Below are 12,559 nucleotides of genomic sequence, written 5' to 3'. Positions count from 1 at the left end.
GTAAGGAGCTTGGGCAGCTCTCCCTCGGTGCGCTGGCATGCATGCACGAGCGCCAACCCCACGGCTAGGGGTCTAAGGCCTAAAAAATAGGACTGGACAGCCACTGTTCGTCCGACTAGACGGATAACGCCCCTCCTGTCGGCTCATTAAATGCGTCGTGCGCTTCACTCCTTGCCCTGGCGAGACTGCACACTGGGCGCCTGCCGCGCGCCCACGTGGCGCTGCTGCTCTGCTCGCTCGGCCCCGTCCTCACGGCGGGAACCTGTGCCCGGGAACACCTCTTCCCGGCAAGTGCCTTCCCGGGAGGTGCCCAGGCGGGATTATTCCCCGAAGCCCCGCTAGCCCTGCCGGGCTGGTAGCTTGCCGGGCAGCCTGCACGTTGCTGCCCGAGGTGAGATCCTCCCAGGAACTCAGCGATGCGACCCACGCGTCGTGCAGCGGTGGTACCCCGGGTGCGACACCGACGCAGCGGCATGCGCTAGCTGGGAGACCCCGCCTTGGGCGGTGGATATCGCCTGCTACCTGAAGGGAGAAGCCCTCACGGAAGACAACGTTGCCGCAGAGCGCGTGGCCCGGCAAGCCAAGATGTACGCCCTGGTGGACGGCAACCTCTACCAAAGGCGTGCAAATGGAGTCAAGCTCCTCTGCATGCCCCAGGACGAGGGTCGCGCGCTACTTGAGGAGATACACCGAGGTACGTGTTCCCACCATGTGGCCTCCCGGGCCCTGGCCGGCAAGGCGTTTCGACATGGTTTCTACTGGCCCACGGCCCTAGCCGACGCGGAGCAGCTGATGAAGGCGTGTGAGGCATGCCAGTTTCATGCGAAGAAGAGCAACCAGCCGGTGCAGGCCCTGCAAGTCATTCCGTCCTCCTGGCCGTTCGCGGTCTGCGGGCTGGATATCGTCGGCAAGCTGGCGAGAGCGGTCGGCGGCTACGAGTACCTGCTCGTGGCCATCGACAAGTTCTTCAAGTGGGTGGAGGTGGAACCAGTGCAGAAGGTGACCGCCCAAGCGGCCATCAAGTTCTTCAAAAGCATTGTGTGCCGGTTTGGTGTGCCTAACGGCATTATCACCTACAATGGCACGCAATTCACAAGTGCGGTGTTCCGGGCCTACTGCGAGGGCATAGGCACCAAGATACACTTCGCATCTGTTGCTCACCCAAGGAGTAACGGGCAGGCGGAGCGAGCCAACGCAGAAGTGCTGCGGGGGCTCAAGACGCGAACCTTTGACAAGCTCAAAGGCCACGGGAAGCACTGGGTCGAAGAACTCCAGCCCGTGCTGTGGTCAATCAGGACCACACCTAGTCGGGCAACGGGCGAGACTCCTTTCGCCCTTGTCTACGGGGCAGAAGCGGTGCTGCCCCTCGAGCTCAAGCACGGATCACCCCGGGTACACGCGTATGGCAATTCCAGCCAACACGAGCAGAGGGTTGACGATCTGAACTTCATCGAAGAACTTCGATGCCGGGCTGCTGTACGAGCTGCGCGCTACCAGCAGGGACTCCGCCGTTATTACGACAGGCGGGTCTGTTCCCGGGAGCTCGAGACCGGAGACCTTGTCCTGCGCCGGATACAAGGAACGAAGGCCGAGAACAAGCTGGCTCCGAAATGGGAGGGCCCCTTCTGGGTAGTGCAGGTGATCAGGCCGGGGGGTATCCGATTGGAAACCGAAGAAGGCTTGCCGGTGCAAAATAGCTGGAACATTGAGCACTTGCGCAAGTTCTACCCATGAAGCGGCGGAGCCCGACCCACAGGTGATGCCGCCGATGCATGCCTCTCGAACTAGTGTAGCCGGACAACCCCCGATTGTAAACCACTAGTTGCTGTGAATGAAGATAAGTGTTGTTTCCTGAATTTCAAGTTGCCTCGATTGTTTGCGTGTTTCTCGTCCTTCTGTCTCCTGCTATAGGTGCACAGAAGTCTCTTTCCATACTTGGTTGTGAGCAGGGGGCTGCCGGAGCCTCGAAAATGATAACCCGTTGCCGGATCACTCCGGCACGGGGCGTGAAGTTGCCGGGCTCGCCGCAACGTGCATCACACAGACGCTGCGTCTTGAAATATAAGAGTGCTCACAATCAAGTTTGGCATCGACCCTTCTGTGCCCGGGGGCTAGGAGGCAGGAGAGCTTTCCATGTTGCTATATGTTTTCGTGAATTTAGGAATAAAATTGCAGCATCTTGGGCTTGGTAAGAATCTGACATGCAGGGTAAAGGTGGAATCTAGCGCACTGTAACGCTCGTGCACCATCCACGGGCTGTGGCATTTAGTGGCGCCCTGTAGTGTGGAGTGACCGCACTACAAGGGTCTCGCCGCACTTCGAGGCCTCTGCTTCAGGGGAGAGCTGCCACGTGTGCCGCGGTAACTTGCATGCATGGTGGCGAAGACCGGGCCGAACTTCAAGGGGGTGTGGCGCCACGGGTGCCGCGGTGACCCGGCGCGTGTGGTGGCAAGCCCTTCCCCCGCGCCTATAAAAGGGCGTGCCGGCCATGGAGCAGCTCAGAGCGGAGCCGAGGAAGAGGCTGCGAAGGCGAGAGGTGCCGCAGAGGTGCGGTGGTGGTGCATGCCATCAGTGCTCTGTGCTGATGGGTGCACTGCCACCGCGCCCTTGTCGCGCCTCTCCACCAGGCTACCCCGAGGCGAGGGGTGCCGCGGAGACGCTATGGCGGCGCCGGCGCGGGTGCTCGGCGCCGGCGTCGGCCCTGCCCCAGCGTTCCTGCCGTACCCCTTCACCAGGCTATTCCAAGGCGAGGGTTGCCGCGGAGACGCTGTGGTGGCGTCACCCCAGTGCCCAGCGCTGGCGGTGGCCCTGCCACAGCGTTCCTGCCGTACCCCTCCAAAGAGTATCTCCGAGGCGTAGGTTGCCGCGGAGACGCTGTGGTGGCGCCACCACCGGTGCTTGGCGCCGCTGGCGGCCCCGCCACAGCGTTCCTGCTGCATCCCACAAGAAGGCGGATTCAGAGGCGAGGATTGCCATAGCGTCCCTGCCGCACCCCTCCGGCAAGCATTCCAAGCGCGGAACAAACGAAAAGCTAAGTGCATAAACTTAAACAATAAGCTGTCTAAAACTGAACGTTGCCTCGCTAGCGCGGCCCAAGCCCTGCGTGTGGCTAGGGTGTTGAAAGGATGCTTGCGGGGGGAGTGCGCTCCTCGTGCAGCTGGCGGGTCCGTCCCGTGAGCGCATGCTTGGGAGTAGCTATCCTGCAAGCGGAGTGGCTCGTCGCCGCTACTTGGCCCCAGGTCGGCACTACGGGTCCGTCCCGGGTCCCTAGTCCGGTTGAGTGCGTGGCGCGCGAGTCCCCGGCAAACAAGGCATAACACACAAAGGCTAAGGGATCCACCCCGCGAGGCAACCCTGTGAACAAGAAACAAGGATTAAGTAGAACGAGAGCACTAAATTAATGAAAACACTGGACAAGTTGCATACACAAATAAGACATTAATTGTTTAAACAGCGCCAGGCGCCACACTTGCAGGGAACATAAAGCAAAGGAAAACAACACTAAGGAATGGCGAGGCCCGGTAGGGGGCTGCGGCGACTGGTTGGGGCGGCTTCCGCTGGAGGCTGCGGCGAGTTGCCGGCGCCCTCCACCGGGGGCTCCGGCACCGACTCGGGTCCGGCTTCCGCTGCATCCGCTCGACCACCTCGTCAACAAACTTGCTCACCGCCTGGCAGTGGGTGGGGGCGTCCTCGTTGTCCGACCAAGCGTCCAGCAGCGTCTCGAAGGGGAACTCAGGGTGCCGGAGGTGCACCCTCGGAAGGATCGTCCCAGCGACCTCCCGGGCGCAATTGGCGATCTCCTCATTGCAGAACTTGGAGATCCACACGTCAAGCGCCGCGAGCTTCCTCACCAAGTCGAAGAAGAACGGGATCAGCGTGGTAACGTCTGTCCTGTCCACCCGCTCGGCCCGCAGTTCGAACCGCGGCAGCAGGTCGCGCAGCGATTGGGCGATCCCAAGCAGCTTCTTGGTCTCCAGCTCCCCTTGCCCAATCAGCGTGCCGTGGTTGGTCCGAGCCAAATGCACGGCGTGCTTGGCCTTGCGGAGGAGGCTCGCTTGTGCTGAGAGTTGGGCGGCCTTGGCTGCATTGTCCTCGTCCGCCTTGACGACGCCTGCGCCGGCTCCTTTGTGCCGCTTTGACCCGTCAAAGTACATCGTCCACGAGCTGGACATGTCTGGCGGACCTGGAGTCTGGGTCTCTGTCCACTCGGTGATGAAGTCGGGAAGCACTTGCAACTTGATCGATTTTTGTCGCTCGTAAGTTATGTTACGAGCCGAGAGCTCGATTCCCCACTCGGCGACTCGGTCTGTTAGCTTTGGATTGTTTAAGATGAGCAAGTGGGGGCTCGCTAACAGCCACAACTGAGTGTTGTTGGAAGTAGTGTCTGTGTTTGCGTGCTGTCAAGAAGACACCATACGCAAGCTTCTGGTAATGAGGGTAGTGCTGCTTCGTCGGTGAAAGGACCTCACTGATGTAGTAGACTGCGCGTAGGACGCCGTGGGTCTTGCCTTCTTTGGCTCGCTCGACTACGATCACCGTGTTGACCACCTAAGTCGTGGCTGCGATGTATAGTAGGAGTTGCTCATCTTCTTGCAGAGCAGACGTTTCAGGTCTGCAAAGGCAGCACTGGCTTCTGGAGTCAACGCGAAATCCTCCTTCTTCTTTTTCAGAAGATGGTAGAAGGGCAAAGGTTTTTCTCCTAGCCTGCCGATGAACCGACTTAGAGCAGCGAGTCGACCGTTGAGCTGTTGAAGCTCATGAGTTTTGTTCGGCTCCTTCATGGTTAGGATGGCTCTGATCTTTGTCGGGTTTGCTTCGATGCCCCGAGCCGAGAGGAAGTACCCGAGAAGCTGCCCAGCGGGCACCCCGAAGGTGCACTTGGTGGGGTTCAGTTTGATCTTTACTTGTCCAGGTTGTTGAATGTTTCTGTATGTCCTCGAGGAGGGTTGCCTCTTTCTTGGTTTTGATGACAATGTCATCGATATACACCTGGACGTTGTTGCTTAGCCTGGACTCCAGGAAGGCCTGCATGCAGCGCTGGTAGGTGGCGCCTGCATTTTTTAGCCCGAAAGGCATTGTCATGTAGCAAAAAACGCCATATGGAGTGATAAATGCAGTCTTTTCTTCGTCCTCGACCTTGAGTCGAATCTGGTTGTAGCCTGAGTAGGCATCCAGGAAGGATAGTCGCTCGCAGCCGACGGTCGAATCAACGATCTGGTCGATCCGCGGCAAAGGGAAGTGGTCCTTGGGGCAGTGCTTATTAAGTGACGTAAAGTCGACGCACATACGCAGGACTGTGGTGTTCTGACGGGGTTTGCTACCTAGGTCGCTTGTTTTATCTCCCTAGTGAACTTTGCTTCGAGGAGTCGGTTGACTTCTTCTCCGATGGCTTTGTGCTTTGGCTCCGAGAAACGCCGCATGCGTTGTCGCACCAGCTTTGCGTTCTCGTCGACATTAAGTGCGTGCTCGGCGAGTTCCCTGGGAATTCATGGCATGTCAGCTGGCACCCAGGCAAAGATTTCCCAGCGCTCACGGAGGAACTCGACGAGTGCACTTTCCTTTGCAGGGGAAAGGCTTGTTGAGATGATTGCAGTTTTGCTAGGATCAGTCGGATGGATCTGAACCTCCTTGGTATCTGCATTCTTGTTGAATTCGGGCTGATGAGCCAATTTTTTGATGACGGGAAGCTGCTCAAGATCAGTTGAGGCTTTGAGTTTCTCAAACTCTTCATGCATGCCAAATGACTCGGAGATTTTATGAAACTCCTTGTCACAGCTATCTGAGCGTGTGAAGTTCCCCGAAACAATTATCACGCCGTTGGGCCCAGGCATCTTTAGCTTGAGGTAAGCATAATGCGGGACCGCCATGAAGCGGGCCAACGCGACTCGACTCAATACCACATGGTACTAGGATGGCCAGTCGACCACTTTGAAGTCGAGTCTTTCGCGTCGAAAGTTGTCAGGTGTGCCGAACAACACGTCTAGGCTGACTTTGCCCAGCCGTGTAGCTGCTTTGCCTGGGACGATGCCGTGGAAGGTTGTATCCGTAGCAGGAAGCTTTGTAATGGAGCGATTCATCCCTCGAAGAGTGTCGGCATAGATAAGATTAAGGCCGCTGCCTCCGTCGATAAACACTTTATTCATCATATAACCTCCAATCTGGGCATCGAGCACCAGAGCTACATGTCCAGGTCACGGGACTCGGGGATGGTGATCTTCTCAGGACACTGATTTATGTTTCAGACCAATCAAGATAATGAGGTGCGGCGGGTGGCGTGGCCACGGCCATATGCACCTGTCGGGGTATCAACTTCTGAACCCAATTTGTTGGTCTGCCCTTCTGGATCATGCATATGTGACCTGCCGGAGCTGGATAAGTTTCGGCAGCGGCGGGTGTTGACTCCGAAGGTGGTTGCATTCGGCTTACGGCTTCGGCAAAGTTAGCTTGAAGTGGAGGAGCTGGCGGGGCGTCAGTGGCTAGAGTCCCAGGCACTTGAGTCGGCGGTGCCATGACGACTCTGTTGCTGGTATACTGGGGATAACCCATGTCCGCAGTCGGTTGTTGGGCTCGATGATGAGGACATCCCAACTAATGATACAACCACAGCCCCTACAGCACATACACCTCAAGTACCGGAGATACACGGACCAATTACTAGAGCTCGTGCACGACAACTAAATTATCAGGTACTTTCGTTCCTCGGTACTTCATTTAATATTAGTGAGAATATGCTGCTGCCTAAGATGGGTTCTTTTATGTGTTTTAGGAATGAAGGACCTAGCTTGCACCTCAAGGATCAGCGTTGGACAGCAAACCATGGAGGTGGCAGCAAGGTGGCGGGAGCTAGCTCAAGTGATGATTTCAGAACATTGAAACCGCCATAACGAGAGATGAGAAGAAGGCCGCATCCTCTTCATCAATGGGATTTCGGCCAAGTGGAGGATTCTCCCTCCAATGGGTATTTATGGGCCAAAGATGAGGGTTATAACCTTGTTTTATTGGGCCTAAGGCCATATAATAGGGTCCAGCCAATTTTTAGATGTTTTCGTTGTGTTTTAGGAGGATTCCTAGGCCGTTTCGGAGTCCCTCAAGGGCCTGTCCGAAAACCACCTAGTTCCCCTCCTATTTATACCCCATGAGCCCCCCCATGGAGCCTTGGGTTTTGATTAGATAAAGTTTAGCCTTTGCTACTTTCGTGTAATCGCGTGTGTCGGTTAGACCACCTGTTTTACCGTCATCAAGACTCCAACTATATTGAGTATTCAGATTCGTGAACCTTCATATCTCCTATTCGCAATTTCAGATTGCTTTTCATCTTGTTCTTGCTTGTTCTTCGATTGCTTGCAGGAACAAAGACCTTCGTGGTCAGGTTGATCGTGCCCCGCGGGATCAATAACCTTCTGGAGTTGGTGTATCGATCGCTAAGGCGCTGCCTCCTAGGTTGTAGTCGGATCGTCAACGTCACCTCCTACCAAATCGATAATTAGGTATCTCATCGAAAGATCGGGACACCCTCGAGGCTATCACTCGCGCGAACTCGAGCTGTAACTCCTTGAAGCGCCTACACTCCATCAGCGGGTGGCTAGGCTTAATGTTGCCTTGTTTGCCCTTGTAGACGTGAAATGGGCAAGGAGCCACCAACTGTTGGGAGAGTGAGATCTAGCCTCCCTTGCGTTGCCACTGCGGATTGTGCCCGCGAGGCTCGCCACTGCGGTCTCTCTCCGCCTGAGAGGTGGCTGCGATGAAGTCAAGTGAAGTTGGTTCCTCGAACGCGCGTCCTTTGCGCTTCTTCCTGCGTTCAAAACAGCGGTCTCCACCGTTGTCCGGGGACTGACAGCGCTCATTGCGGACCGAGTCCTCGCCATCGGCCCACCGGTTGGCCATTTCCATTAGGTAGTTGATGGTTGCGGGTCGGACGCGACCCAGTTCTTCCTTGAGCTCGACTCGACGAAGACCTCGTTTGAATGCGTCGATGGCGCTTTCATCAAAGTTTTCCTCGGAGGCTTGTTTTGTGTTGGTCCACCGCTGAATGTATGAGCGGATGGACTCGCCCTCGCGCTGAGTGCAGGCTCGAAGCTGCTCAAGAGATACCGGTCGTTGATATGTGGCCTTGAAGTTGCGCGTGAAGTCCTGGACCAACTCGTCCCATGAGGTGATTTCGCCATCGCGTAGGCTATTCAACCAGGTGTGGGCTGGGCCCCTGAGTTGAAGCTGGAGGCACTGCATAGCGGTAGTTCGTGTTCCGCCTTGACAGCGAATTCCGGTGAGATAGTCCTCCAGCCAAGTCCTGGACTCCTAAGTGCCATCATATTTGTCCAGGTCAGCCGGTGGCTTGATATTTCTCGGCATCCTGGTTCGACGAATACGACGGCTGAAGCATGGTGCTCCGCAGGTTTCATGATCTGACTCGGGAGAGCCCTCATGGTAGCTTCCTTGGTGATCAGGATCGCGATTGTTGACTCGAAGAGGAGATCGACTCCTCCTGCGAGGACTAGGCTCGCACGCGTTTTGCCCTGAGGCAGGTGAACGGCGACTACTAGTGAGTAATAAATTACTTTGACCTTTATATCTTAATATTATATTTTGAAACTGTGTGCTAGTGAGTCGATTCAGAAACTAGCGCGCTTCAAAACACCAGCCAATACACGTGTCCAATCCCAACAACAAGGAGTGCAGTAAACAGCACCGTCCAACCTGGGATGTTGCTTTAGCCCGACCATAGACTTATCTAAAACCGATCAAAATGCGCGCACTACACGCCACCGTGTTGCCATATTGCCTTGTTCAAGAAACTTTGTGTGGGCCAGTTGCTACGAGAGAAAGGTCCAAACCACCAATTTTTCCAACTGAACCCCGTGGGACATTTGGCCCACTTGCGAGATTATGTTTATCACTTTCATCTCACGGCCAAGAATAGTAATGTCATCAAATCTGGACTAATTTACTTGTTTTAATAAAATGGGAGTGTCTATTTCTCAGTCGCTCAAGAAATAGTTATTTCTCAGTTGACAATCGTAGCTATTCAATGAAGATTTTTTTATCTATCAGATCTACATTAATGTTGCACGAATCTTAACAATTGAATCAAAAGGTTGTTATCATTTATTAAGAAATAGTCGTCCAAAAAATAGCAAAGCCATAATAAAATACGTGCACGCTGTGCTCTTTTCGTCAAAAAAAATAAAAAAAATAAATGCACACCTTTTCTTTTGAATCTAAATACATGCACACCTTCGTGGTAGATTTGCTAGAGTTGTGAAGCTGCGATATCGCGAAGGCCCCGAAAAGACGGGTTCAGTACTTCAGTTAGAGAAAGAAATCTCCAGCAACCGTACGTGTAGCTGTATAGGTGGTTGTAGCTAGGCAACACCGCAACAAGCGTTCGCGAAAAGCTCGAACTAGTTTACAGTTTTGGCGCCGAAAGAAATGCGGAAAAGGCGAGCCAAGCATGGACGCGCGACGATTCCTTGCCACTTACTTAACCAATTTCGTGCTACGCTATATAGCAGCCTCGAAAACATGCAAGTTTTGCCAGAAATGGTAAATTCATAAGAAGACCAATAATATCACATATCGTCGAAGTGCTATTGACACACTGATTCATACGACCAGAATAAAACAAGAACTCTTACAACGAGCTACAGTATGAAACAACACATTAACACACATCAAATTAATGCAACATGCATCCAGAGCGGAACATCACAAGCCCCGCTCTTCTTAGTTTGATGCATGCATATGGGTCAATGCATCCATGATTAGACTTGCTCCACCTGGCTTGCCTCGTCGACCTTCTCAACGACGACGCCGCCCTCCCTGCTCTGCTCGGCACCGTGAGCAACGCCGTTCTCCTTTGTGGGCGGCGACTCGATGGCAGGGTGAATGAACACTTCAGTGGTCTTGAGCTCGACGGCACCAAGCTTGCCGATGTTGACGACATGCTCAGGCACCTTGGGAGCGGCGCCGTCATGGGACTCCGCGTCCACCTCCTTGGTCACCGGCCTGGGCGTCGAGTTGCGGTAAAGCGCGTACAGCCCCATCTGGATGACCCCGAAGGCGAACCCGAGAATGTTGGGTAGCTGAAAAAAAACACACACATAAGAAACAAGTTTAATTGAGACTGACATACATTAATTAGCTATTCCCTTCAATTCATAATAAATGTCAATTCATAATAAATGTCGCTGATTTTTTTGCGAGTGAATAAGTGTTGCTGATTAAATACAACAGTGGGCGTGAGCATATAGCTTACGGCTACGTATTTGTCCTTGATGAGGAGGCCGTAGAGGAACCAGACGACGGCGCTGAGGGTGAGGGAGAGGGAGAGGTTGAAGGGCATGAACTCCACGCTCCTGGTGCGCACCACCAGACGGATGACGCTGAGGGGCGCGACGAAGACGCTGACGGAGAAGCCGACGCAGACCCAGCCCAGCATGACGACGCGCTTCTCGCCCTCGGAGAGGAGAAGGGTGAGGAGGAGGATCATGCCGAAGACGCCCACGTTCAGCAGCAGCAGGATCTTGGCCGTGAACAGCTTGGCCTGCTTGGGCGCGTAGGCGAGGTAGACGACGATGTAGATGGTCTCAATCACGCACCCGGCGGTGTTGATGGTGATGAGGAGGCAGCCGTCCGACTTGAGCAGCGCGTAGTAGATCCATAGCATGGCGCTGAAGAGCGCCACCACGTAGGGCACCGACTGGAACCCCTGCGTCGATTTGTTCTTGTAGATCCTGTAGAACGTCGACCTGCATCATGCAATTGACACGTCAGGCACCAACAGGCCATGGCGAGAGAAATTAATTGACACGTCAGCCTTTAAATTGTATCGAGAGGCTAGCTAGTAGTTTCTTACAGTGGGGCCAGGTAGGTCATGAAGGAGATGACGTTGCCTGCAGAGAAACAAAGTTCAAGCGAGTCAGTTAGCCAGCTGCGAGAAACAGGGAGACACGCTAGCCAGTACGTTACACAAAAGGCCGGCCGGTCCATCGTCTTTCAATAATGACTAGCCAGGGGGACCCGTAACTTGTGTGCCGTGTGCGTCAGGTGAGGTCACTCCACAACCATAGGCAAAGCTCGACATATTATTGGAGCCCTTTATCTACTCTTTTTTTTCTTCACACGCCATCTTTAGTTCATTCGATCATTTGCGATCGCAATTCACAATGCATGTTTGTATATCTCCTCGGCTCCCATGACGAATGAATTAAATATGCTCCTTATAACGATTAATTAGCCTTCTTTTAGACTAGTCATAGTGAGACTAACAAAGATGGTAACTAAAGTGACAATTAAACAATTTTGATGATGTGTCATGTTATTAATAAAGAAAGAGAGTGTTGGAGTAACTAGATATGTTACCATCACAGCACACTTTCCAAGATATAATGAGTCTATAAAACTAGTAAATGAGACTTTTATGTTACCACAAATATGTTACTACCCACTATTGAAGTAGTAACATAGACTAGTAACATATGCAGGTTACTACCTCATGTTACTCCTCATTATGACCAGTCTTAGTTTCCACATAAAAAGAATAAAGGAGGGGACAGAAGAGGAAGGATCATTAAGGTGCACCAAGAGAAATCTTGTTTTGGCAAGCTCTTTGCTTCGGTAAACAACCTAAAATTGCATGCATTATCCCATAGTGCAAAACCCACTAACTAGCTATGTACGTGTATAGGTAGGATGATCACTTCATGGGGCATGCTGACAAAAAAAAATCTATTGTTTTTGCCAAAGCAGCAAAAAAAGGAAAAGGGAAAAAGAGAGCAACGAGAAGATTAAAAGGAAAGATCTCAATTATTCGGACAAGGATCTATCGAGAGAGACACCAAAATACCTAGGAGGCCAAAGGCAAAGGCCCAGGGGTGCTGAAGAGAGAGGCCAGCCATTGATAGATCTCCCCTTAATTAGCTTCGGATTTCAGATGAGAAGATCAACGAGACAGCTGTCTTGTGTGCAGCTACGGGAAGTAGCTACGTTTCGAGATTTCTTCTCTCCCTTGTGTGGAGATGGTTCAATGGGAGAACTGATTGTGAGAGAGCTTCAAGGGAGCTGGAGCTTGGGTGGGTTTATATAGTGCTAGGAAGGAATCTCAGGGCCAAAAGGCGTGCCTTATTGTGTGTGTGTGTATGTGTGACGGCAATTGCACACACAAGCTATTCCTGTTCAATCACAGCCTAAGAGCTAAGCAAAAGATAATCATCATGCTTGACACAAAGTGGCCAACGACCGCTACTGCACTTTGTCTGCCCCTTCCCAAATGCATGCATGGATTTATTTGTAGAATTGAACGGTGCACTCCATATGCAAGTCTATAACTTCCCCGCAAATCAAATACAAACCTCGTGTCTTTTTTAGAAACATCGAATATAACTCGTAGACGATACTTAGACCGATATCACCGGCTCATGTCAAGTAGCAGTAATTATTATCCACAGGGCGGAGGCAGAAAAATATTATAACAAGGTCCAAATCAGAAAGAACGAGTGTTAGGGTGGGCCAAACACAAAAATAGACACACAAAAATAAGGACCTAGGCATGATTTTTAGATCT

General features: G+C 52.9%; 2 protein-coding genes across 2 annotated transcripts; both read right to left on the bottom strand.

Moving 5' to 3' along the window:
* Positions 1–5,486: 5,486 nt before the first annotated feature.
* LOC104584991 lies at positions 5,487–5,867 on the bottom strand. The gene has a single exon (XM_010240862.1). It carries the CDS (start codon positions 5,865–5,867, stop codon positions 5,487–5,489), a length of 381 nt encoding a protein of 126 aa, XP_010239164.1.
* Positions 5,868–9,526: 3,659 nt separating this feature from the next.
* LOC100838818 (bidirectional sugar transporter SWEET14) lies at positions 9,527–12,071 on the bottom strand. Its single transcript, XM_003575988.4, has 4 exons — positions 11,843–12,071; positions 10,853–10,889; positions 10,253–10,745; positions 9,527–10,079 (listed from the first exon to the last, which is right to left on the bottom strand). The coding sequence occupies exons 1-4, from the start codon at positions 11,892–11,894 to the stop codon at positions 9,759–9,761; spliced, it is 903 nt and encodes a 300-aa protein (XP_003576036.1). The 5' UTR covers positions 11,895–12,071; the 3' UTR covers positions 9,527–9,758.
* Between the last annotated feature and the right edge of the window lie 488 nt (positions 12,072–12,559).

The sequence above is a fragment of the Brachypodium distachyon genome, chromosome 4 (assembly GCF_000005505.3).
Source record: "Brachypodium distachyon strain Bd21 chromosome 4, Brachypodium_distachyon_v3.0, whole genome shotgun sequence".
Lineage (NCBI taxonomy): Eukaryota > Viridiplantae > Streptophyta > Magnoliopsida > Poales > Poaceae > Brachypodium > Brachypodium distachyon.
Note: the sequence above shows the minus strand (reverse complement) of the source record. Positions and strands in the feature narration are given on the sequence as shown.

Excerpts from the sequence above, each read along its gene's own strand:
- LOC104584991 (XM_010240862.1), bottom strand. The coding sequence starts at position 5,867 with ATGGCGGTCCCGCATTATGCTTACCTCAAGCTAAAGATGCCTGGGCCC.
- LOC100838818 (XM_003575988.4), bottom strand. The coding sequence starts at position 11,894 with ATGGCTGGCCTCTCTCTTCAGCACCCCTGGGCCTTTGCCTTTGGCCTC. Across the intron at positions 10,746-10,852 it reads ATGACCTACCTGGCCCCACT|GTCGACGTTCTACAGGATCT; the intron begins GTAAGAAACTAC and ends TGCATGATGCAG. Across the intron at positions 10,080-10,252 it reads TCAAGGACAAATACGTAGCC|CTACCCAACATTCTCGGGTT; the intron begins GTAAGCTATATG and ends GTTTTTTTTCAG.